Below are 25,668 nucleotides of genomic sequence, written 5' to 3'. Positions count from 1 at the left end.
CACTTCCTCTGTAAATCTGCACTGAGATGAAATGTGAATTAAATAGGAGACTGTGCACAGTTGTTTATCTTTTGTGGATCTATAAGGAAAGAAAAATTGAACTTTCTAACTTGTATTGCCTCGTTGTCTACATTTATTAACCCTTCCACTTAGGAATATTTTAAGAACTCTTACAAAAGGGAAGAATGGACTTGCTAGAAATAAAATCTCTTATAGTAACAGCATATTAAAAGCTGGGCTTAAATTCTAAGTAGGCATAGATCTGTGCTGGAGCTGTCTGTTATTTCAGTACTGTTTACCAGAGAGAAGTCAATGTCATACATGCTAGTTGAAAAAGGCCAGGAGCCCTCTGTTTGTGTTCCTTTTAGGAATACAGGCAAATAAATGTTGGCATTCAGACTGTGTCCTTCCTCCTGCCCAATCCCTTTGCATCAGGCCTGCTGGAGAGCTGAGTCTTGCTGAAGTCCTTATCAGCCACTGCTGTTTCATGTAAAGAGACTGAAAGGATTTCTTTCCCAGACTGCTATAATTAGCTTTTAATTAATTTAGAAGAAGGAGAACAGGTTTTCTCAGACTCCAGATGGATGAGTAGAGTTTGAATGTGGATGTCCAGTGGTAATGCTGGTTTGCTGCACTCAAGGATCTGTTGACATTTCAACCATCATGATCATTTTTGTTGCAGGAGTGGGAGGTCTGCAATGGAGATAACTTCAGGTTTCCTAGACCCGGATGTTTGGCTTTCATGTAGTTAGATCAGTTATTAAATCTAAAAGAAAAGTAATTTTAGTCTAATTCATGTGATGATCTACAGCTGTAATCTACTGTGGGGGCTTTTCAGCACTAGAACAGAAATTAAGATAGGAAGGAAGGTAGGTGTAGGATTTGATTGTGTGTGTACTGCATGAGGAACTTCTTAAAACTTTTGGATGTGTGGGTTAAAAACATTCTGATTATAATGATAAACAATTTTAAGTTTTTTTCCAGGTGAAGGTTACAAGTAGTATAAGGTGTTTGCATGTAAAATTCAGTCAACAGCAGAAATGCTGGAGGTGTGCAGTAGGGGACACAAAATGTTCTAACAGAATCTCTAATAATTCAGGCTTGGACCAAGGAGAAGAGTGTTTTAATAGAGAATGGAATCTGAGAGGTTCTAGGAGAGGGTTTAGCATAACCCTTGACTCAAGGATGTCCAGCTGTTCCTGTGAGCATCCATAATTTATGTATCTTCCAGTCATGGCTGTGCTTGTTCATCCCCAAAATAACAAGGCTGATGATAAACGCTCAGCATGAGCAAAGGAAAAACAGTCTCCCAACAGTCTGCACTCCAAGATAACTTATGAGAACAGAAGGTACCTTTTGGGTGATGTTGATAAATTTTGTGGTCCTAAATGCTAAGGCTGCTTCTTAGAAATGTTCTAAGATCTGGGTGAAAAGGATGAGTGACTGCTTTGAATGACCTCCTTGGGGCCTTAGAGGGGTGACACATCTAATGCCATGTTCACACTGTGTCTCTGGATTACTCTCCCCATTGCTCATGAAATATTTTAGCCACCTGCTAGTTGATGTTCACTTGGTTGTTTTTTCTAGGAATACAGTAAATTTCCATAATGCTTACTTAACACTAGTGCCATCTGCTGTATTGGAATAGCAGCATATCCTAAACAGTCTTGGCAAGCTTCAAAAACACTTTAGAAATAACTGAAGGAAAGTATCATAGATGAGAGAGTGATATTCCATGAGCAAATCCAGGAAGCTGAGCTAATTTGGGAAATGTTTTTAAAGAAGAGGGCAGTGCAGTCTGCCTGTGCTGAAACACTCTCTGCTGCTTTGTGCTTGGAATCTGAGGCTGTTAGGAATTTTCTAAATATGTAAAATCAAAATGTGAACTTTGCATTTGACTCATCATTAGAAAGAGAAGACCAGTGTCAGGGTTCAGAGGGACAAGAGCCAGGGCTGTGTCGTGGCAGGGAAAGGGAGAGTTGAGGAATAACACTGGGAAGAAGATCAGAGGGAGTGCAGAGGGGCAGATGTTCATTTAGTGTGGGCACGGATTTTTCTCTGTGGCATGTGAGCACAGCTAGAGGGGGGAACAAGGCACAGCTCTCTGTCAAGAGATGTTCTGAAGCTCTCACCTTGTCTGCTCACATGAAAACTGGGATCTGGAAGATTCCTTCTCCTTGAGCACATCTAACAGCCATTCCCTGTTTCCATCCCAGAGCTGGAGGACCTGGGTTAAATAAAGAGATGAGGCTGTGGATGGATGGAATATAGGAGAATAGAGATAGTGGTGAAGGTAATGTCACCCCTAAGGAGTTACAGCTGTGCTAATTATCAAGCATTAAGAGCAGGCCTGCCCTTAATAGACCACAGTTAGGATGGGTATTGTAAAAGAGCAGGTTGGCTGGTCAAAAAGTTAAATGGAGTTTGTTGGCTGTGCTGAGAAGAAAAGGGAGTCAGTGCTGTGAGGAGCTGCCCATGAGAAATCACCAAGAAGGTACAAAGCCTTTGCAATAGAGACCTCTTTTTCTCTCCTTGTGTGTGACAACACCCTTGGTACCCACTGTGCATTGAGACCCCCTTCTTTGTCCCTGTATTAATCAGTTTTGGAAAAGGGACAGAAATGTCTAAAACCCCTGCAATTTAAAGCTTTACAAACCAGAAAAGTAGAGTTAGTGTCTGGCTTGGTTGACAAATGCTGCTGGCCCATAAGCAGTTGCTGGTGAATTAGGAATGTATCACTGCAGCAGTACCTCATGCAAGGGAGCAGTTTGATATGTGGAAAAGGCTTAAAATTCCCTGGCTGTAAATTTTTATTCTTTGCAAACAGTCACAGAAGGTGGAGAGGAAAAACATGTTAATCTCACAGCAGCCTCTACTTTCATTCAGCCATAGCAACATCTCAGCAGCAAATGACATGAAAACCACCCAAAACATGCAAATATTTACTTCTAAATCCCATTTATTTCTATAAAAGCATCCAAACAAGCAAAATTCTGTGTGAAACCATACCAATACAGGTTCATGGTTGCTTGGTATTTATTGTGAGCTGTTTTATGCTACAAAATCCAGAAAAGTGACACAAATCAATACAGAATCCCCTGGTGCTGTTTATGCCATCTCCCTAGTACCTGCTTCTCTAATAGTTCAATCAACTGGTTTTAATTGGCTTTGTGTATTTTTCCTGGAATCACAGATCAGGCGGAGATTTCTGGGTTTTCTCCTTCCCTGTGTGGTAGCATTTCAGGCTGTTTATGTACATGGAGTCACTGGGGAAGCCCAGTCTGAGAGCTCCACTGTGCTCACACTAACGTTAGCAAGATCTCTTTGTAATTTGTTTTTCGTTTGATCTCTTCCTGTACTAAGAAAGCTGTATCTGTTGTTTACACAAAACCTGCTAATTCATGTTGTGCCTTATTTGAACAAGAGTTTTAACCTTCTTTTCCTTTAGTCATCTTGTCATTGAGCTAAATAAATGTACAAGCTATACAAACTGCCTAAAATATGTTAATTAACGTGCACGCCCCTGCAGAGCATGTTCCAAGGCTGCCCTGCTTACAAAGGGAACTTGGAGCTTCAGACCATATATTCATCTTGTCAACAAAACAAAGATGTTTGTGACATTCCTAAAGTTTACTGTGTTCTCAACATATTAGAGTTGCCAAGTAATTGTTTTGCTGGAACCCATCCAAAACATAAATAGAATTTTAATTCTCCTTTAGAGTCTGTAACCCCAATTACCCTCTGCAGCTCCCTTGAAAGACTGTGCAACTGAACACATAATTATGAAACACTTTGGAATTATGAAGCAATGTCAAGTTAACTTCAGCTGAATAGCTGGTCTCCCTTTAAAGAAAGGAAAACTCAGTTATTAGAAAGCTGGAAGAGGTTCATGTCGTGTGGGGCTTGAGGCTTCTCAGCCCTTAAGGAGGTGCTTATTTCGCTCTTACATCTGTCTTTTTTCCTGGTGCTGAACTTCAGAAATATTTTATCAGTACTTTTGCTGTTTGCTTTTACATGTCACACATATCTAGGGGAAAAACCACAGATAATGACATTGATTAATTAAATTTCCCCTTTTTTTTTTAAAGAGACTCCCTGTTCTTGGTGAAGATGGTGCCAAGGGTATTGCTGTGTAACCAAAGGAAGATCTATCAGGGGGTCTGGGTTGGAAAGATGCAAATATTGAATATAGCCTGTCTTCTCTTGAGGCTTCTATCACTAAACAGAAGCTTTAAAACAGGAGAGAAATTCTAAAGTCGTCCCCAGTGCAAATGTTGCCCAGATAAACACAGCTAAATTGTTTATCCTCACTCAGCTCTGTGCTTGGCTGTTGAATTTTGGTCATAGCAAGTATTTGTTCACTGCCCCTTGACTTCCTTTTTCCTCCCTCTGGGCTGATTTGCTGGGTCAGATGAATAAATCTGTCCCTCCTCCCTTCAGCAGGAAGGCACAGGCAGCCTTTCTGTCACAGAGGTCTCACTGAATGCAAACTGGGTCCCATAAAATAGCATCTTTACCAGTCTCAGTTTGTTCTTTGTTCCCAGCCTAATTTTCAGGCCTTTTCAAAAGTCATCTTGTTTCAGAGTGCAGAGGGACTCAAAGGGAGGACTCCTCAAAGAGGCTTCTATCTGCAGGAGGAATCTTGGCTTTGGAGGGAGTTAAGAACTGGGAAAACCTCTCACTGAATTAGAGTAAACATCTTAGGAGTTCCATTTACTTTCAGCCAGCCTGAATTTTAGTGCACATGAGTAATTTCATTTTTACAGTCTCATGAGAGAGTTTCACTGGTTGCCCATGAGAACATTACCACCAGTGGTGGTTGGAAATTACAGGTGTTTTGACATACAGTTCAAAGAAGCAGATGTTTCTGTGAAGCACAGTCTTTATGAATTAGGGGGACTTCCAGGGGACATCCTGGATGTCCCAGTACCAGTAGGTATGAAGGGTTCTTCTGCTAAATTATGTTCTTTCTTCTGGAGTAAGTGCTCCTGTAAAGCAGAGGATGGCCACTGTGGCAGTCAGCAGGAGCTGTAAGGGGGCTGAAATATGGTACAAACTCCAACATTTCCCTTCCCTTCCCTTCCCTTCCCTTCCCTTCCCTTCCCTTCCCTTCCCTTCCCTTCCCTTCCCTTCCCTTCCCTTCCCTTCCCTTCCCTTCCCTTCCCTTCCCTTCCCTTCCCTTCCCTTCCCTTCCCTTCCCTTCCCTTCCCTTCCCTTCCCTTCCCTTCCCTTCCCTTCCCTTCCCTTCCCTTCCCTTCCCTTCCCTTCCCTTCCCTTCCCTTCCCTTCCCTCTTTCATTTCTCTGACTTGGGCTTGTTCCTTCTCCAAAACTCCCGAGTTTCACAAGCTCTCCTAAAATTCTCTAGGCCTCTACACAAGCTTCAGAGGGTCCTTAAATAACACCTAATTCTGTGATTGGACATGATGACAAGCCCCTCACCATTCCTGTGCTCTTACAATTCTTGTTTATAAGTGTATAATTTTACTCTTGATGTTCTTTATTTTAAAAAGTGTTAAGGTAATTATGAACAACTTTCACACATAGAAACCTTTTAGATCTCAAGATGAGATCTGCATGGTATCATAGTGTGACCATTCCAGACACAAAACAAAAAAACAACAATAAAAAAAAACCCCCAACCAAACAAAAACCAGAAAACCCCAAACCAAACAAAAGGAAAAAAAAAACCAAAACAAAAAACCAACCAAAAAAGACCCCAAACAAACAAAAAAACCCACCCCCAATATGGGATAAAAGCCATCCCCAAGACATACAGCATTTATTTCAAAATGCCAAGTTAAGCATATGACCTTTGGTTTTAAAAAGTAATTCTCAAAAGCTCATTTCATATGGGCTCCCTTCTCTTTCCCCCTCATGGATGATTTGTATGTACTTCCATGTTTCCATTATCAAATTGCTGGAGGAATATTGCTGCCATTGATTTATATGTCTGGTGCACTTTGGTATTTTTGGTCTTTCTTCTAAAATAGCTGAAGAAGCTTAAGCTGAAGCTTATAAATCACTGCGTGGTAAATTAAGTAAGGTTTTAAATAAGAGATTGTGACAAAATGAGCTGAGCCTTCTTTTTCATAATCATCATCATTAAACTTGGCTGTGGAAGAAAGAAGAGCCTTGCATGAATTAGGACAAATAACTGCAGCAGGCAGATCAGTGGTTATCCAGTGTGTTGTTCAAACATGGGCTGAGTTTTTTCAGGGCTTCGAAATCTGGAGCATCCACCTCCAGTCCAGCCAGCTGTTGGCTGTGTTGGCCCTGGGCAGCAGGAAACTGCAGCAATTGCTGCCTCAGCTCGAAAATGCTGCACTGATTCAGGACTTCCCTCTGCCTTGCAGGAAGGAGGAGGCTGCAGGTGTTTTTCTGGTGCTGAGAGTAGCAGAATGCTGCTTAGGATAGTTGGATAGGGATATTTTAAATCCTGATTTTTAGGGTGCTTGAGCCTTGATAAGTAACCTCAAGTAACAGGAGCAGGTCTGTGAGCTTCCCCTTGCCTGGTGGGGCTTGAAAAAGAGATGGGGATTCTCAAGGCAGGTAGAAACCGATTTCTGCTGCAATTGCTGTCCATGTGAGGAGTGATGGTATAAGAGGAGTACCAGGAGAGAGTTTTATTCATTTGAATTCAGGAACAGCATTAGTTTCGGGCAGATGAGAAAAAATGTTTAGAAAATAAATGAGAACTGGTGTACATTTCTTTATGGTTGTGCAATAAAATACACAGAGCACTAATTCCTCAGTAGTCCTGATGCCCTGTGAAGGCTGCCCTAGAGCAGAGGCTAGGCAGAGTTAAAGAATAAAGCAGGGATTTATTAGAAGCCTCAATGGATCCACCTTGGGCAGCACAAGAGCCCAGCCAGGGCTGCACCCAAGGTGAACCAAAATGGTCACAAAATGGACAACTGGTCACAGGGTCTCTCACTTCTATAAGATCTGCTCCATTTCCATATTGGAGTTAATTGTCTAATTATAGCTTTAGCCCATGCAGTCCCATCCTTCTTGTTTTTCTCTCTTCAGCCCATGTTGTTTGTGTTCTTGGGCCTGAGATTTGGATCATTTGTCCTTGGTCCCCAGCTAGAGAAGGAATTGTTTTGTCTCCTTACTCTGTGTAGAGAGCTCACCATCCCCTAATACGAAGCTCAGAATGACACACTAAAGCAGCACAGAATCTGAAAAATAGAAAAGCTGAAACCTGAGGCATCAGTCCAGCTATTAGATGTAGTAGTCTTACTCATATCATAACAAAATCTGATCAGTTTGTTAAGAATAAAATGCAGTGCTTGTGATAGCTTGTTGATATTCCTCTCATTTACAGAGAGTGTGTTTGTCAGTCCTCTCTGCTAGGAAGTAAAAGCTGTGAATGGCATAACTGTGTGGAATTAACTGTTGAGTTCAGATTAATATTTGAAATAAAGCTGAAAGTACTGTGAACTTGTTCACTGCTGCTGGAGTGCTGGTATTATCAATGTCATGACTGAAAGTCACAACTGGACATCTGTTTTTCTACATTTCTCAATTAAAAAGAAGTATATAAAGCCAAACAACTTGAAGTAATTGTTATCCCATTTGGAAGTAGGGTTTCCTAGTGATGAAGCAAGATTCAGTCCTGCTGCAATTGTGACCTCTAGTGGGAAAAAGCAGTTTGTTATCAATGATAATGCAGTGAATTGCAAAGTAATTCAGTGTTGCAATATTCATTATGTCTGATGTTGCAGCATTTCCAGGACTCATTAATGGTACAATCCCTTCAAGGCACCATACTACTAAAATGCAATTTATTCCCGAGAAAGCTTCTGTAAAGTCCCAGCGTGTTTTTATAAAAGCTAATTTTTATAGAAACATGGTCTCAGGCTTTCAGGAAGAAGATTGGAAACACATTCAATTGCAGAAGCAGAAATTGCTTGGAGAACATTTCCTTGTCACAACTCTTGTTGTTATCCCACAACAATAAAATATAATTGCAGTATTACTTGTGTGCAAATGTGTTGAGATGTTTCTAGATACCAGCTCTGGGAGCCATTGTTAGAAAAGATTTATCATGCCATTAAACAAGGCAAGAAGATTTGGAAAATATTACAGAGGAAAACAGTCTGAACATGAAGTACATGGTACAGCAAACGAGAACTGCATGTGGTATTTCTCATATTTGGATGAAGACAAAGTTGTTTATAATTGTAAATTATCAACAGATGCAGACTGCAGACTTCCTTTAATCTTCAAATAAATACCTATTGTCCCTGTATTTCTCACCAAATGCATTTCTCTACATTTGTATTTCCAGCTTTTGCAAACCAGCAAGCAACTACTGGATACAGACAGCACCTTGTTTAGCTTTGAAATAGTTTCAACTTTTGGCTAAACACATTAAAAAAAAGGTCTCTTGTGTACTTGTGGGGTTGTCTTTGTTCTATTTGGGGTTTTTTTACAGTTTGAGTATGTAAGATTGTGCCTGATAAATCACAGCTAAAGTCAGTTACTTGACAAAAATCTATCACCTGGAATATTTATTGCATTTTGCTGATGCCAATATCCTGCACTGTTCATGAAAGCCAGCATTGCAACAGAGGGAGGGACAGCCTGTCACATCCACAGCACCTGAGTTTCCCAAAGTGAAGTTTCCCAAAGCCCCAAAGAGCTGAGATCTTCCCCCAGAGTGGAGTTTGGAAACTGCCTTGGGGCTTCAATGAGGATCTTCCAAGTGTAGCAGGAAAAGGGAAGTGTTCCCTAGGGACTTACATTGAATTTTGATGCCACAAAAATGCTAAGTGTGAGAAGAGGTTTCTATGTTGGGACTGACTGAAGTCTCTTTCTTCTTATTTTCAGGGTATGAACATAATCTTCCATGTGGCTTTGGCTCTTTTAAAGGTAAGTAATTTTTTAAAACATTTGTTTTGCTTTATTAAACTAAAATACTGGTTATCTTAATATCATGTCTAAAAGAACAAGAACAGTGGGACCTCTGGAGCCAGGAATGAAGAAGAAATATCCATTTGGATAGAGGTCTCTTCAAAATTGTACTTGTGATAGATATGTTTTTATTAAACTTAATCATATCATAAAGCTTGTGGAACAAGGGATGCAGTCTAAAGATTTAAATGTCTCATGTAATTACTGTTAAGAAAACAATTCAGATTAATTTCACAGCATATCTATTTTGTGTCTGGGTTTTTTTTGTATAAAACATGATTGACTGGTATCCAATGTATTTGTGATACTGAGACGGGAATAGAAATTTTCTCTAATATAGGGAACTTCTGTCTTTGGCAACAAAGACATTTAAAAAAATTACCTAGCCTAGTAAACCTGTAGGTAAAGCACTGGGTAGAGTGAGATGAGCTCTGAGTTATCTTACCCTGACCTCCACAAGGTTCAAATCCAGCCCACATGCAAGCACACAGTATGGAATTTGAAATTTTGAAATCTGACAGGGTAGAACAGCCTGTCACTCCTAACACACCCAGCCCATAATGAGGATGCAGACTAGAATCACTGCACTGTTGCTGCTCCTCCAGTGGGATTTCCTTGTCATTTTCCTAGAAAGAGCAAACAGCTGCTGATTGAGTTACTCAGCAATGATGAATTCTCAGAGATTCAGCTTCTACGGCACAAAATCCTATGGCAGAAGTGCTCCACCCCAGGAATATGCATCCATGTGCTGCTGTGAACAGAGCAATTTGAAATTTTCAAACTTGTATATTTTCACAGAATCATAGCATCTCCTGAGGTGGGAGGGACCCAAAGGATCACTGAGTCCAGCTTGAGGGCAGGTGACTTCAGTGAAATATTGCAGTGTAGGCAGGAGATAGTGCATATCCTTATGTTGAGGAAATGTCCAAAATAACCTGTGCTTTACACAGCTGATGTGGGAAATGGGGTTGTGACTCTACTTGAGTGCATGTATTTAATGAAGACTCCTATAAACAGGAAATTGGTTTAATATATCTTTCCAGGGAAATGCTCCTACACAAATTGAAATTTGTAAAAAGGAGGGAAATGTGTGCTCTTTTCTTCCTGTTTCATGTTTTATTTGCAGCTGTGGGGGCTTGTTAATATTCCATTTTTAAAGGCCAGTGTAGATAATGGGAAATCTGGAGGTTATGGCATACTGGTGAGGAAGAGAAAGGAAGAACCCAGCCCACACCCTGCAGGTTTGCTGGACATGGCAGGAACAGGTTCTGGGAAGAGGCAGAGGTACCAATTTAGGGATCTCAAAGCTAAAGAATAAAAGGAAGAGTACTTGCACAGAGCTGCAGATGGCTGAGGGTTTTCAGGGCAGGAGAACTGAGTTCAATTTCATTATGAAGGATGGCTTTGGGACCACCTGCTTTACATTTCTGCTGCTGTGAGAGGGAAGGGTTAAACCAAGGGTAGCAGCAGAACAAGTGCTTAGAAAATATAAGTTTGGAAAGAATTCATGGGTGTCATGCAGCAAATAAGGAATTTTGTTTCCTGCTGAATAATTAGCCCAGTTTCTTTTAACCACAAGTGTTCAGTCTTCATTTTGCATATACCCCATGACATGCTGCTTCTCCAGTAGAATATTTCTATTTGGATATTCCAGAGGAAAATTCAATAATTTAATTTGTCACTCTTATGTATAAGTATTTTCTGAGTTAAAGAGTTGGGTATAATTCTGTTTGTGGCAATTTTAGTAGTTCTTCTTGCATGTGTATGCTGTAACTGCCTGCTCTAGCGGTAATAGACACTAAATAAATGGTAAAGGAGGTTTTATCCTGAGAAAGTATTTCTATAGTGCAGCCAAACAAAGAAAATTGAGGTAAGAAAGATAAGATTCTAACTCAGAAAAACTCACCTACGAGCACAGTTCCACAGTGGCATAGAGATGGAGCTGGTGCTTACATAAAATTGAATTAGCATTCTAATTTGCTTTCAGCAAGAATTGCTCTTCTGTTAGGGAAGAAAATAGTTGAGAACTGAAGTAATTTTTTTCCTATTCAAATATGTTCATAATCTCTCCTAATCATTAGGAGCAAAGTGGTTCAGTGTGCTGCTTTTTCAGGTTATAGAACCTGAATATGCTGCAGAAAAACTGCTTTAAAAACTGTGTTTCAGAGCTCTTGTATGTCTGATTCTGGAGTGGATGAAAACAATTCCTAAGCATTTGTTCTTTGTTAAAACAGAGCAATTATTCTCCCATCCACAACCTCTTGGATTATTTTAAATTTGGGTAAGGGAATCCTTCATCAGTGGAATACTGGAGCCTTTCTTGTGTAAATGCCATTTTTCTTCCTTCTAGTGAGGTGTGTGCATCCAAATCCTTCACTAAATAGCAGTGGAAGAGAAGCTTTTATCTGGAGCTCTCCTGCACTCAGGGCTGTGTCTCACAGGGAATGCTGTTAGTTTGGAAATGACAGTGCTACTTCTGTGACCAATTGCCTGAGACATCGTTGTGCAGTCACCCTGGGAAAATAAACATTTGAGACACGCAGGAATCCTTCCTCTTCCCTTCTCCCACACCCTGAGTGTGCTTGCAGCAATGAACAGCTAGAGGATTAAAGCTCTTAGCTGTGAAAGCCATAGCTCGGGCATTAATCTGATTTCTTATCAAAGGAAAACATGGAGTTGTGTTCTGTAGCATCCAAATGTTGTGCTCCACAGGCTGCTCAGGGTCCCCAGCTGGTGGCACTGTCTTACACTGGGAGTCATTGACTTGCATCCTGTAGGGACTGCACCTGAATTACCCTTCAGGATCCTGAGCTGCTGGAAATCCTAACTCCTCACCTCTCATTTTCTGAGCAGTGGAAAATGCAGTGAAGCACTGGCATGCAAAGAGAACCCCAATAGGGAAAAAAGGTAGCATTAAAATCTGTTGTTTAAAACAACAAACAGCATTGATATTTTAATTTTTAAAAATCCCAATTAAGGTGATTAATGAGAATGACAGGGGAAAATATACCCTTCCAGTGCCAGCACACTTCCTAATCCCATGTGTCATCAAATAGTTTGTTTCTTTGCTGGAAATAAAAAGCATTAAAATCCTCACATATGCTAATGAAAAGAAATAAACTGTAATATTTCCTTCCTGTTTTAGTATTTCATAGAATGTCCTGAGATGGAGGGGACCCCCAAGAACCATCAAAGTCCAGCCTCTGTCCCTGCACAGACACCCCAACAGTCCCACCCTGTGCATCCCTGGGAGCGTTGTCCAAACTCTCCTGGAGCTCTGGCAGCCTTGGGGCTGTGCCCATTCCCTGGGGAGCCTGGGCAGTGCCAGCACCCTCTGGGGAAGAACCTTTTCCTGATATCCAACCTAAACCTCCCCGGCACAGCTGCAGCCATTCCCTGTCACTGGTCACCAGAGGGATTTCACTGATTAATTCTTAAATCTTATTTATGATCTTAGAACTTGGCAAAACAAGCTAAAGGCAAACTTTATTGTGGAGTTAGCAAACTGAGGCAGGAATTAAAATACATGATTGTGTAGAATTCAGACTCTAGATTCACTGCTTTTGTGGCTGCTAATTTCTGAAAAGGCAGGGAAGAGCACATGGTCACTGGAAATGTAAGAATGAACCAGAGGCTTTAAAAATAGGCGCATGTCCAAACCTTTCATTTTTAGAGTTTATCTTCTCACAGAGTTTGTGATCCACAGCGCTTAAGCTCAACATTTGGCTTATTGGGTTTTCATCTGTGTGACTGTTAAAAAATGTGTTGCTTAATGCTAGAGGAAAGCCATAGTTCTGATCAGGAAAGTTTATAATACTGAAAAGAAAATGGGTAGAAAAGAGTGAGAAATATTTTTGTTACTGCCTGTGTTTAGCAGCCAGAGCTTTGTAACCTTACAGAGATTTACTCTGCTCCCTATAATAACCTAAACCCAGTACTTTTCTAAATCATTCCTTGAATTCAGGTCAAGATGAGCAGCATTTCTATTGGGGTTGTGAGTTCTGACACTCCTCCTCTCTGCATGTGATCAGGAGATACCTGAGTGTTACACAAACAGGAGAGTTGTGTTTCTTCGCTATTTCTGCTGGCACCTTTCAGTCTCAAAGCCCTTTGTGTCAGTCAGTGTCCCAGAGAGCACTACCCCAGTTACAATGGCAGGGATGGCAGATGTGGATTCTAAAAGAAAATGTGTCAAAATTATCTTGGAAAGGAGGGCTATTTATTACCTTTATTTCATTCTGTATCTGGACTGAAAAGGACCTCCTGGGCTGAAGAACTGCTTCTCTGCTTTATTGTGCCATTATGTGACACAGCATCCATTTCAGAACCTGCGCCAGCAGCTTTCAGAATTGCTGCTGGAAGGCCATTTCTCTTAGTCCTGATGAGATTTATTACTGGTGATTTTACCCTCAGCTACTCTTACATCAGCATTGTCCTTCAACTTAACCAGTTCCCTTCCAGCCCCAATCCCCTTGCTTTCCTCACCCTGAAGTGCTGGTAGATCCCATTCACATTGTTTATTAAATAACCCAGTACTCTCAGGGTTGTTGAACTCCTGTGCATCTCAGCCATTCTCTTCTGCACCACCTCCAGAGGTGACTGGAACTTTAACAAAGGTCACATCATGTTTTCTGTATTCATGTTGTATTTTCTTATTGCTAAAGAATCTATTTGTTCTGATAACTCTGAGGACTGTCTTGTGCTCTTATGTTTGTGTGAAATACTATTCCTGACTAACCAGATGGTTCTACAAACACTTTGTCCCCACCTTAGAAGGGAATTTGTGTAAGAGCAAAAATTCTGAATAAAATTGTGCTGTACATCTGTATACATTACATTTCAATTCTTAAGGAACACATAATCAATTGTAGCTTTTCTTTTTTTGTCTTCCTTGGGCAGTTATCTGACCTAACCCCTCTCAGATTTCACCCAGATCGGTTCTCTCCTGAATTACCACTTGCACCATAACCTTCAAATCAGATCTGAAATTTCTGTGTTAAAGGCACAGTTCAAAAGTTTCTGCTTGTGAGAAGTGGAGGTAGTCAGAGCAGTCATCTGTCTTTGAGCACCTCAGGGCCTGCTGATCATGGGAAAGTTCTACCCATTCCCTCGGGGATGTGTGGCTGCCAGTGGAAACTGAAATGACCAATGTGACATCCCTTGGGATTGTGCCTCCCTTCATCATCTGCTCCTGAAATTACCACTTGCCACAATCTAGCCTGGGGCATTAATGTTTCAAAAGTAGTGTTGTCTTTTAAGTAAATGAAAAAGAAAGAACCCAAGGGGTTCAAGCCATCACAGCAAGTAAGAAAATCAGTTTTATCCCTCATATGAAAGCAAGCAATTCAAGAAAAAGTTTAAGTTGAGCGACCAACTTCTTCCATATCTTACAGAAATTCTGTGTAATCTTCTTGGCTAAACCTCTGAAGGCAGTGAAGACTGTACAGGTGCTTGTTTTAGGTAAAACTTGCATATTGCCAATGCAGATAATTCAGAAATGTCAATTGCCTTTGAGTCAGAAATGAAATTATGGCAATTACTGTAATTTTTGGAGAGGTATCAGATGAAAAGTGCACTTAGACTGCAGGTAATGGGACTTAGGCCTTGTGTTGAAGAGTTTTAATTCTTGCTCTGTTCTTTCTTTGCATTTGCAATGGCTTGAGGAGCCAGAACTGATTTTTAAGTCAGCATTGCTGTAGGCCAGGAGTTGACAAAGTGACAGGCAGGACTTCCTTCCATCCAGAACTGGGTTTGATTCTATGTGAGCTGGTTTAGTCCACTGTATAATTGCATTACATTTTCAAAAGGCTCTTCTCAAGAAAAAAATCAGAAATGTCCACATTAGAATCCAAGGCAAAATAGATGTCTTTTATTTTTATACCCCCTTTTTAGTATCTTCTTCACGTAACTGATCCCAAGGTAAGAGCTGGCACCTCTAGGAAGTGAAGAGGATCCTGACTCTGGAGCTAGACATCAGAACTATCTATTCTCCTTAAGACCTGCATTGAGCAGAGCACAAGAAATTCAGGCTTTAAGAGGCTCTCAGATTACTGTATTTCTAGTTTCTAAACTGAAGATTTCCTTACATTTTAAGGTTGCTGGGCTGAATAATTCTTCCCACAGACCTACTCTGTCTACCCCAAAAACCTTTCTTGGGTGACTTGTTGGAGATGATCTGTTTAGAAAGAGAAATCTGTGCCTGAAAATGTCCAGAATCATTCAACTTCCAGACCACTGATTTTCCAGCCTTAATATAACAAATTTTCTATTTTCACAAGTCCACATTTATTTGTGTGTTGAAAATCCATCCTGTGCTGATTAGTTACTCTCTCTGCCCATTTGATCTCCTCCTCACACCTAAAATCAGTTCTGTTCCTGTTAGGTAAATGTTCACCCTAAGTTTTGAATTTTGAAGGTGGAGAGAAACTCCCTTTTCAAAAGGAAACCTCATAGCAGAGAAAATAACATTAAATTTGTTGGCCTGAATTTCTTTAGCAGCACTGAACTGTGATTTAGATATTAATGATTCCTGTTATACCATGTGTTGGTAATTTCTAATTGTTGGAAAGTGAAGAGGGTCTTTTTAGGGTTACATACAGTTCTGAATGAAACCATTATTTTTATTATAATTACTAAAATAATTATTAAATATTTATATAAATAAATATAATTGCTTTATTATAATTATCTTTAATATAATTTAAATATAGTGTATCTGTCTCATGTACCTAGCAAATCTTATCATTCTTTGGGAAAATATTTTTTTCAAGAATGTAACTGAAGTGAATGAAAACATAAAAATCATCATTCCACACCAGACTTGTACTGGCTTGTCTACCCCAGTGTCTCATTGCCAGCAGCAGATATGTGGGAAAGACTTCTAAGAGCAGGACAATAAAACTCTTTTCTTTTGCCTCTGGCAATTTATGTCTTGAAAACTCTGAGAAAGAAGTGCTGTCTCATGTTTAATAATTCTGCATGGTTTGTTATTCCATGGCTTTTTTTGTTGGCTTTTTGAACACATGTAAGTGGGTACCCCAGAGGTTTTCTCAGTTTATTGATTATTTTGGTTGCTTTGGACCCTGTGACTTTCATGTGAGGCTCCCGTGTCAGACAGGCATTTTGGACCCTTGGTATCTCGTCACTTTCTCCACACTCAGGACTTTATAAAGTCTACATATCCCTCATCAATTTCTGTTTTCTAGGCTTAATAATCACAGTCTCTTCTTGTCTCCTCCTTTGGAGCCTTCTGATTCTCTCGAAATACTTCTCCATCTCTGTTACCCCTTTTTTGAAAAGGGAGGCTCAGCATGGTGAACGATACCAGAGAAGAATCCCACATGAATGAAGAATAATAGTGTTCTCTGGTCAGATCTCTGCCCTTTCCCTGTTACCTCCCACCATTTGATGCATTTTGTTGACCTCCATCTGATATTTTCATAGGACTCTCCTCTGTGAGTCCCAAGATCCATTTCTGAGTAGCAATTCTCAGCTCACAGTCCATCATTTATGTGGAGAATTGATGCTGTTCTCCATATGCATCAATTTAGATTTATCTGCGTTGACTTTCCCTGGCTGTTCTACTGCCCAGTCACTCAATCTTTTATGGCCCTTCTGCAGTTCTTTATTGTAACCCCTGTCTTTAAATCCCTGAATAATTTAGGAGATCTGGAGACAGTCATCCCATCCTTCACCCTCTCCCCAAGCTGTTGAAGAGCAGCCCAGCCAGCATGGAGCACTGCTGGAACCTGCTGTGGAAATCAGCTGCTTTCATGTGTTCTCTCTGTGTACAATGACCAAGGTGCAGCCTTTGCTAAATCCAGATTACACAGCTGTAATTAGCCCTGAAGAACAGAAAACACAAAGTAATTTCTGGTAAGAGGTGATGTTCTTACTGTGGCCATGATGTCATTCATGTGGATTTTCAGAGCTGTTCTGGTGCTGAATGTCTTATCCTTTTACAGGAGTAGACTTCAAATATAACTTTTTCCTACCCATCTTAGTCTATTTAGCTTTTCAAAATCAGTCATTTTTGCCACTAAAATACAGAGATTTCATATTTTAAAATACAGAGATTTATAAAGGACTGCCTATCAAGATCCTTGCTATCTTGGTACAGAATATAGATAATTTCAAGTAATATTCTATATGATTTTGTTTACTATGAAACTATTTTGGCATTAATTTCTTCTGAGTTCAGTGGGCCTCAGCTGTGTGAGCCTGAGCAGCTCTGAACTGCATCAGAGCTGTGTGAGTGAGCAGGCATTTCATGGTTAGGAAGGCTAGAAACAGAATTTACCTGCACTTACAGACCAGATAGTCCATGACATGGAAGTCTAAGCACGAGCAATGTGTGTTTATTCTCAGACATCTTAGTTACTGCCTTATAGTTATTACCTTTTGGGCCATTTTTAGGTTTTAAATTCACTTCAGTCAGGCCCTTCTGAAGAATTTGGGTCAGTAATCCAATGGCATACATGAAGGAAAAATCACAATTCCTGGTCAGATGTGGATAAAATTAAGTTATAATAAGTTAAAATGTTCAGTGGGAATATGGAAATAAATAAGAATGGTAGGAAGTGTAAAAACCTGAATGATGGTTCACTGTTACACTGTATGAAAGGAGTTCCTGAAAAGCATGGAACAATTATTTCAGCTGATAAAATTAAAGAAATTTGTGGTCAAGCCTTGAAAGTTTTTGTATCTGAAACCTCTTCTTAAAAAAAAATTCAGGCCTGATGTAGAAAATATAATGATGGTAGTAGACTACATCTCTTGGGAAAGTAATCCTGCAGGTAATTCTGTCATTCCTAAAAATTTGCACCTCAAATTCATGTGTTTTCACCTCTAACTATTGGATCCCATTACAAATTTTTAGACTTCCAGACTTTATTAATCATCAGTTAATTCCATTTTTCATAGGCCCAGACCTTAACCAAAATGAACCAAACCTGAATTTCTGTGAGGATCAGAGGTATTAGCTGATTAAAGTCTGACTTACACAATAAAGAATTAAAGGCTTTTTACACTGCTGGTGCTCTGAATTCCCCATCCTATTGCCCTGGGGTCACTGGTGGCTCTGTGCCTGGTCAGTTCTGTAACTTCTTTCCCAGCACCACACTTCCAGTGCTCTTACTTCTTCCTTTTTAATGTTTTAAGCAAGGCTTTCATTCACATAGAGCAGTAGAACCTGATGTTTCTAGATTATCACGCTTACCAGAATGTGTTTAACATAGAATTCAGAAATAGGCAAAGCTGCCTCCTTTCCATTAAACCCTTTCCCTACAAACATTTCTGATGTGTAACCTGTGCTGGGTTGGGCACTTGTGTGCAGAGTCACAGGCTGAAAAATAAACCTGAATCTCTGGAACTGTGTGTGAATGGAGCCTGGAAAAAATGGGAGCGTTCCCATCCTGCCCACAGCCTTAAACTGGAATGAAATGTGTGTTGGCTGAAAAATAAACCTGAATGTCTGGAACTGCGTGTGAATGGAGCCTGGAAAAAATGGGAGCGTTCCCATCCTGCCCACAGCCTTAAACTGGAACAAAATGTGTGTTGGTTGTGGCTTCTGTGCACAAGGCCCTCAGTGAACACCTTCACCTCATCCTGGCAGAATTGCAGCGGCCTTTGCAGATTTCACCTGCAGAACACCGGTTTGGAGCCTGGGGGATTTAAATCAGCTTGCAGAGCACCATCTGTGCTAAGAGCCTGTCCACACTGCACAGCTGCAGGGCCTTTAGCTGAGTCAATCCTGTACCACCATCCTTGAGGCCCCACTGGCATCTTCTGGTGCCTTTCACCTCTGACTTCTGCTTTAATGCTTTTCCCAACTCCTCCATGTGTCACCTCAAGCCAACAACTTCAAATATCACTCCCTATCCCCCTATATATAAAAATACAGATTCTTAGTATAATTATACCCAGTTCACTTTTCATGCAATGATTTCCGTATTTTAGCTACTCATTAACATGTTTATTATTTTAATGCAGTAACCCTATCCTACAGGTATTTACTTTCTATTAGTATTTGAAGTAAATATGTTTTTTCTTGATATGTTAGGAAAATGATTTTTAGAGTTTAAATATACAGTTTCAGAAATGTTTGCTGTTTGATGTGGTTTAGAGCTTCTCACAATATTTTAAGTTATGACCTTTATGTTAGAAATGGGGAGTATTTCTGTCTGTTGCAATTGGAAAGCAATTGGAAATCAACTAGAAATGGGTGTTGTTCTGTTGCATTCCCCATTTTATGGATGGGGCTATTCAAAAAGCAGCATTAAGGCGTGTTTTCTGGAAGGCAGCCCTGCGGGCTGGAGCAGCGGCTGCCTGTGGCAGGTGGCAGAGCAGCGGGCTGTGTTCTGCACAGGGAGGTGGCCGGGCCATCCAGGTGCGGCATCACTGCGTTCTCCTCACAAACGTGCAGCGCTTTTCCAGCATCCATTCAAACGCTGACATCACTCCCTCTCTGCCCACCGGCTCCAGATGCAGAAACGCCTCCCGTGAGCACGGCTCTGGCAATGACGGTGTTTTAATGACTGAGTTTCCCCAGCTGAAGGGCTGTGGCTCCCCAGGCCCTCCCCACAGCCGGGCTCCTCTGTGGTCGCCATTGGCGAGGGGCAGGGCGCCCTGCCCCACCCGCACCGTGGCTGTGTTTCATCATTCCCGAGCAAAATGCGTGTACGAGTAATTACCCCGGCTGGGAGGCCGATCCCGCCCCGCTCCGGAGCCTAAAAGGATGTAGCTGATGTGCTGCAAGCCGGGATTGAGCAGCCAAAGCCCCGCTCGGAATTGATGGAGGGTGGGAGCCCGCCCGTCCCTCCGTGCTCACCATTGGTTTCTTATTACGGCATTCTCCCCCTGAGAGGCTCCCGGTGCCCGGGCACCCCCTCCTCCTCCTCTTTCCCCTCCTCCTCCTGCTCCCAGCCCCCCTTTCCCACCCCTTCGTGCCTGATGCTGAGCGAGCGGGGTTGCAATGAGCTCATCCTTTTCTGTGTGCAGCCTCCCGAGTGCCCGGGCTCCGCTGCCCTTCCCGGCTCCCGCACGCTGAGCCCCCGCTCTGCTCCCTGCCCGCCTGCCCCGTGCTCCTTCCCTGCCATTTTCCTGCTTTTTATGTGCATTTTTAGATCCATGGTTTCTCTGGTTCGTTTTTCAAATCTCCTTCGGACTCTGGCTGAGCCAGCGCGGTGGATCATATTTTATCTTGATTCTTAGCAAAGATGCTTTTCTCCTCCTGAGAGGCTAAAGGGGCGTTGCTGGAGCAGCCATCCAAACCCATTCCAGAGACTGGAGGCTGGCTCTCCTAATCTTGCACTTTTGGAGATTGCCGTTCATAAAGCCTGTTCTTCTCACTCTGGATTCTCACTACTTGCTGCTCATGGAAGAAGGGGTACCTTGCAAAAGCCCGGCTGCCAAGCTCACCCCACCTGCCAAGAAGTCCCAGGACATGCACGACGAGAGGAGCAAGCTGGTGAATGAATACGCGTGTCGGGTGCTGGAACTTCTGGGCATGGGGCATCGCCTCTTTGTGCCTCGGCTGCTTGCGGTGAGATCACCTTTTCATGAAATGAATTCGTCGGGAATTTGCCATTCTCCCTCCCAGCCCTGCCTCTGCCCCCAGGAGGGATGAGAGGGCTCTTGTTTTTTCCTCTCCGCTCCTCATAATCCATCTCTCAAGCACTGAGTCCTTCTTTCTGATGTTAGCTCAGCAAGGCTGGACACTAGTCCTGCTGATGGGGACCAGTGCCACTCCTTAACTAGCTTGAAGGATCATCAGCCAGGGCTGAATCATAAAAAAACATCTTTCCTAAATACCTGAGTGTTTTTGTTCTCAGTGCTGTGATGATTCCAGATAAGCAGTGTGCCCAGTCACCTTCTAGGTACTGATGCCAAGTGCATTAATGGTCAGCATTTCAGGTTTTATACTTTTCACATCATAGGCTGGCTTTACAGACTCATCATTTAAAAATCAGGCTGTGTTGATGCATTTTGGCTTTTGGCCGTTTCTGTGTTTGGTTTTGGAAAGGCAATTGACAGTATGTAAAAAAGTTGAAAATGCTGTGTAGAATGATCTGGGAAATAAATTGTTAAGGGTGTTTCCATCCATCATGGCAAATGCTGTGTGGGGGGTGCCTGCAGTTGGTGTGCCATGCTATGACACAGAGAACACGCTTTTATCATTTTTGCTGCTGTACAAAGAAGCCCCAAACCCACAAAAGAGTGGCAAATCCGGGACTCAGTGCCTAAACCTGGCTGGGTCTGCTCAGGATGTTGTAACCACGCCTGGCTGCAGCTCTGTCCGTGGCCTGGCACACCAGAATGGCATCTCTGTGTGATCCATGGGAAGACAGTCCTTTCCTGATCCCCCATTTCCTATGGTGCCTTTCCTTTATTCCCATACCCATAATGTGGTTATATAGAGTGACCTGTCCATTTTTTTCACCCAACTGAACCCATCTTGTTGCTGCTCAGGATCCACAGGAATCCATGTGCTCTGTGTGTTACAACCTGTTCCATGGTACAGACAGCGTGGGTGGCTGGAACACTGTGTCCCTGCTCTGGGAGATGCCACAAAAAATCAAAAATTCACATTGCTACAGTGCAGCTGGATTTGGGGATTTACAGTCACTTGTAGAATTGAGTCTGGTCCCTGGTGATGCGTGGTTTGAGCTGTTGGGTGTGTTATCGTTATTCCAGTTTTCTCCCAGTGTACCAAAACGCTCATCCTGCTGATGGTTTTTCTTGGGCAAGGGCTGCCAAATCACCCCAAATTGTGCTGTGATGAGCTCTAAGGAAAGCACAGACAAAACCACTGAGGTCTTTTTCACTTGACTTAACCAGGCTTTGTATCTGGCCTATGGAGACCACCAGGCAATTTCACATTCCTTATCTTCCAGGCAGTTTGGCTTTGCTGAGTGGCACAGGATTCTTTATTAAAAGGAAAGAAAGAGTGTGAAAAAGGTAAAATAATACAAATAGTGCTTTGTGTAATGAGAGAGACTTGACTTGCAGAGTCAGTGTGATTCCCTGTCAGGTTTTATTAGTCAAATATTCCTCTCCTGACACACAGGCCTTTTGACACACACTCTTCTCAGAAAGGAGAGACTGTGTTCTGATGATATGTTAAAAATGAGACATCTCTGAAGGCCGAGAATTTGTACTTCAGTCAGAACTGAAGATCCTTCAAAACATCAGTGTTTCATAAAATTAAGCTTTTTTTTTATTTTTTTTAATGTGCATAGCTTCTCTCTCTGCTGTGGTTTTGGGGATAAATGCCTGTGATGGGTAGAGCATGTGTCATTGCAGTGTTCTGTGATAAATACAATCTATAACCTCTAGCCAGTATTAGAAAAATTCTGATCACCTCCCACCTGAGCACACTTCTGGGCAGGTGGAACAGCACCAGTTCTGGGGATTTGCTCCCTTTGGAATGACCCAGAGTGGGTGAAGCCAGGAGATTTTCTTACCCACCTGCATCAGTATTTATGTGGCAGAGTGAACTTTGCCATGTTAGTGTGGAGCTACAGAAAGGCAGGGGTGAAGAGGGATGTCACTGAGTGTGCACAAGATCAGTGCTGTGATTGTGGATCCCAGCTCTCCACTCACAAACCTTGAGGTGTTTTGGGGTTTTTTCCACAGCACTTTTGTACCAGTGTGTTACAGAGAGCATGGAATTTATTCAGGAAAATCAGTGTTTGATAATACAGTACAAAAAAAGCCAGCAAAGGAGTTTGGTGTATTGCCCTAGAAGTGTGTTCTGGTGTTGCTGCAGCAGTTTTATCCACCAGATAAATCCAAATAATTTATCCACCAGGCCTGGAGCCTGAGTTTATCCAGCACAGAAGGTCAGGGGATTTACATTTCCTCTGTGAGCCACTGAGCAGCTCTCAGCTCTGTGGCTCATGGCAAAGGGCAGCAAAGTCCTGCAGCGTGCAGCTCTGCACTCTTGGTCAGCAGTAAATAGCTTGTGTATCTTGGTTTTACACCATGTGTCTTCTTTAAGAAGTTAAAACCAGAAAGTTTTTTTAAGGAGTTTGAATCTGTGTGTTATAGGCATTAAATAACAAAAGATACTTTAATTATATATATATATATATACACACACACACACATATATACATATTATTATAATTATCTATAATATATATTGGTATTATAATATCCTATTATATATTATCTATATGATACATATGTATATAAATACATATGTATTTATATACATATGTATCATATGGATATATACATATATACAAAGTATGTATATAAATGTATATACAAGAATTTAAGTATCTACACTTATATACACAAATTTATAATTTTCATATTTATGTGTATATACATATATTTATGAATATATATTAATAAATTTCATATTTATTTATATAAATACTGAAAAATTGGAGGATACTTACAAGCATTTTGAGTGTCCCAAAAGCAAATTTTATAGTGAAGCATGGCCAGGTTCTTTGCAGTCTTCAACTTCTTGGCCTCATTTCTGACACATGTTCAATAAGTGTAAAACAGGTGGTTTATGCTCACTGACATTCTACAGAAATCTAAGTATATACCTAAAATTCTATGGAAATAAGTAATTTTTTTCTGTTTGTATGAAGGAGGAAGAACTAAATTAAGGATGTGCAGTGTGGTTCATCCAAAATTTTTTCTGCTGTTAGTTCCCAGGTGGGAATAGGAGTTTTGATAGAGTCAGTAATAAATAAAGCTGCAGGATTAATAATTGAAAACAGAGAAATTAAATTAAAGAAAAAAATCCAAGGATTTTCCCTTGTCTTAATCACGGTTTCCTAAATATTTTGGGGAAAGTAGTAACAACACTATTTACTTTAAAAAAAGGAATTAACATTATTTAGGTCTCTCAAATTCTGTTCTTGCTTTTTGAATATTTGCTATTTTTCCAAACTTTACCTTTAGATTTAAAGGCTTTGCTAATACTTTTGGGAAAGGGCTTTTCCTAATTTTCAACTCATTCATTTAAGATAATTTTATGACTGTATTGAAATACTTAAGTGATGTGGGAAGAACATTTGAGAACATATTTAGTCAAAACCTAGAATGCAAACTGAGCTTTTGGGTCATAGTTCTGACTGCGTCTCCTTGTATGCCTTGGTTTGAAAATAGATTTTAATCAAAAATATGTTGATCTAAAAATAACATCTATAGTAATAAAAAACTTTCCTGAAGTTCCCAAATGCACAAAAATGCAATGCACCTGCCAAACTTTAATGATTAGCTCATTAAGCTTATAGGTGGTTTAGTAATAGAAATCAGCTGTTTAGAAATCAGCTGTTGATGAGTTTCAGGAGTTGAGTGACTTCAACCAAGGGTTTACAAATCTCTGCCTCTCAAACATCTGGCAGAAGTTTCCAGAGAAACTGTTATTAGTTGAAGTCACAAAATGTCAAGAAAGGTGAATCCTGGGGTGCCAAAATTTCTACTTTTTTTTTTCTTGTGATTTTAATAGTGAAGCTAGTATTTTGATGAACAGATGATTTTGAGGAAATGAAAATATTTTCAGTGAAGTAGAAGGAGCTGATTTGCCTGGACTCTATCACTCATTTAACCAACCTGTACAATTTGATGGTTTGCAGTTTTCATAACTCCAGTCTTAGTTCAGTGAACTCTGTTAGAGAAGTTCTTATTTCCATGATCTTATGGGATGTACTTTGACTACAGATTTTTCAGCATTGAGAACTCAAAGTTATCAATAGTTACAGTTTAATAAATGTAGTTTGTTGGGGACTGTTAAAAATACTACTATAACAATGATTCAAGCAGACGCCTAGGAAAATTAGATCTGATTTGAAATGTTTTACATAGAATTGCTTTAAAGGAAGGGGAGGGGACTGGATGTGCAGGAGCATCCCAAGAAGGCAAACTGGTAATATAATTGGGAAGTCTCTTTGAACTGGGTAGTGGTGGCAGATACCAACATGGCTGAGAACAAAGGAAGAGAGATGAGCTGGGTATTGAAATAGAAAAAATTTCTTCACTGAGTGAGTGCTCAGGTATTGTCACAGGCTGCCCAGGGAAGTGATGGGGTCACCCTCCCTGAAAGGATTCATGAGATGTGCAGATGTGGCACTTAGGAACATGGTGTAGCAGTGGTCTCGGCAGTTCTGGGTAAGTGCTCGGGCTTCATGATCTTAGAGGGCTTTTCCAACTTTAACAATTCCGTGATTCCATGAAACCTTTAGTGCTTTTCCACCGCTGTTATCCACTGAACTTCCCTGGAAGCTTTTGGGTTCGAGCAGGGGTTTGTCACAGGTGCTGGGCACGACCAGCTGCTCCCACCACACTCAGCAGCTTCCAACAACCAGCCCAGTGTGGGTATGAAACAGTGATCTGGCTTTAAGTGTGGCAAGAGCGTTCACAGCCTCAGGAAGACTCATCCAAGAGGAGTGTGATGTTGGCCAGGGTGGATCTCATTCATCCCATACCAGCTGCCCCGGCTCTCTGTCAACACTTCAGCCTTGTCAGATTGAGCCTCAGCCAAGTTGTGCAGCTGCCAGTGATTGTGGACAGGATCAGATGGGATAGGTTGCAAAGCCAAATGTTTAATGGTTGTGGATGGGATCAGATGGGATAGTTTGTAAAGCTGTATCTTTCATGGTTGTGGACAGGATCAGATGGGATAGGTTGCAAAGCTGAATGTTTAATGGTTGTGGATGGGATCAGATGGGATAGTTTCTAAAGCTGAGTGTTTCTCATCAGCACCCCCAAGGCAGCTTTTCCTG

At 41.2% G+C, this 25,668-nt stretch overlaps 1 protein-coding gene across 11 annotated transcripts in view; it reads left to right on the top strand.

The window, feature by feature from the left end:
- Nucleotides 1–25,668, top strand: part of RABGAP1L (RAB GTPase activating protein 1 like) — a 223,066-nt gene that overhangs the window by 140,134 nt on the left and 57,264 nt on the right. For 9 of the 11 annotated variants that reach the window (XM_064427734.1, XM_064427731.1, XM_064427733.1 and 6 more), the window contains one exon: nucleotides 8,837–8,878. In XM_064427734.1, coding sequence (XP_064283804.1) covers nucleotides 8,837–8,878 — 42 coding nt within the window. Of the gene's footprint in view, nucleotides 1–8,836; nucleotides 8,879–19,856; nucleotides 20,463–24,235; nucleotides 24,342–25,668 lie in introns of those variants that run through there. The other 2 variants (XM_064427741.1, XM_064427742.1) reach the window with 2 other exon arrangements.

The sequence above is a fragment of the Passer domesticus genome, chromosome 7, assembly GCF_036417665.1.
Source record: "Passer domesticus isolate bPasDom1 chromosome 7, bPasDom1.hap1, whole genome shotgun sequence".
NCBI lineage: Eukaryota > Metazoa > Chordata > Aves > Passeriformes > Passeridae > Passer > Passer domesticus.
This window is presented reverse-complemented; position numbering and strand designations above follow the sequence as displayed.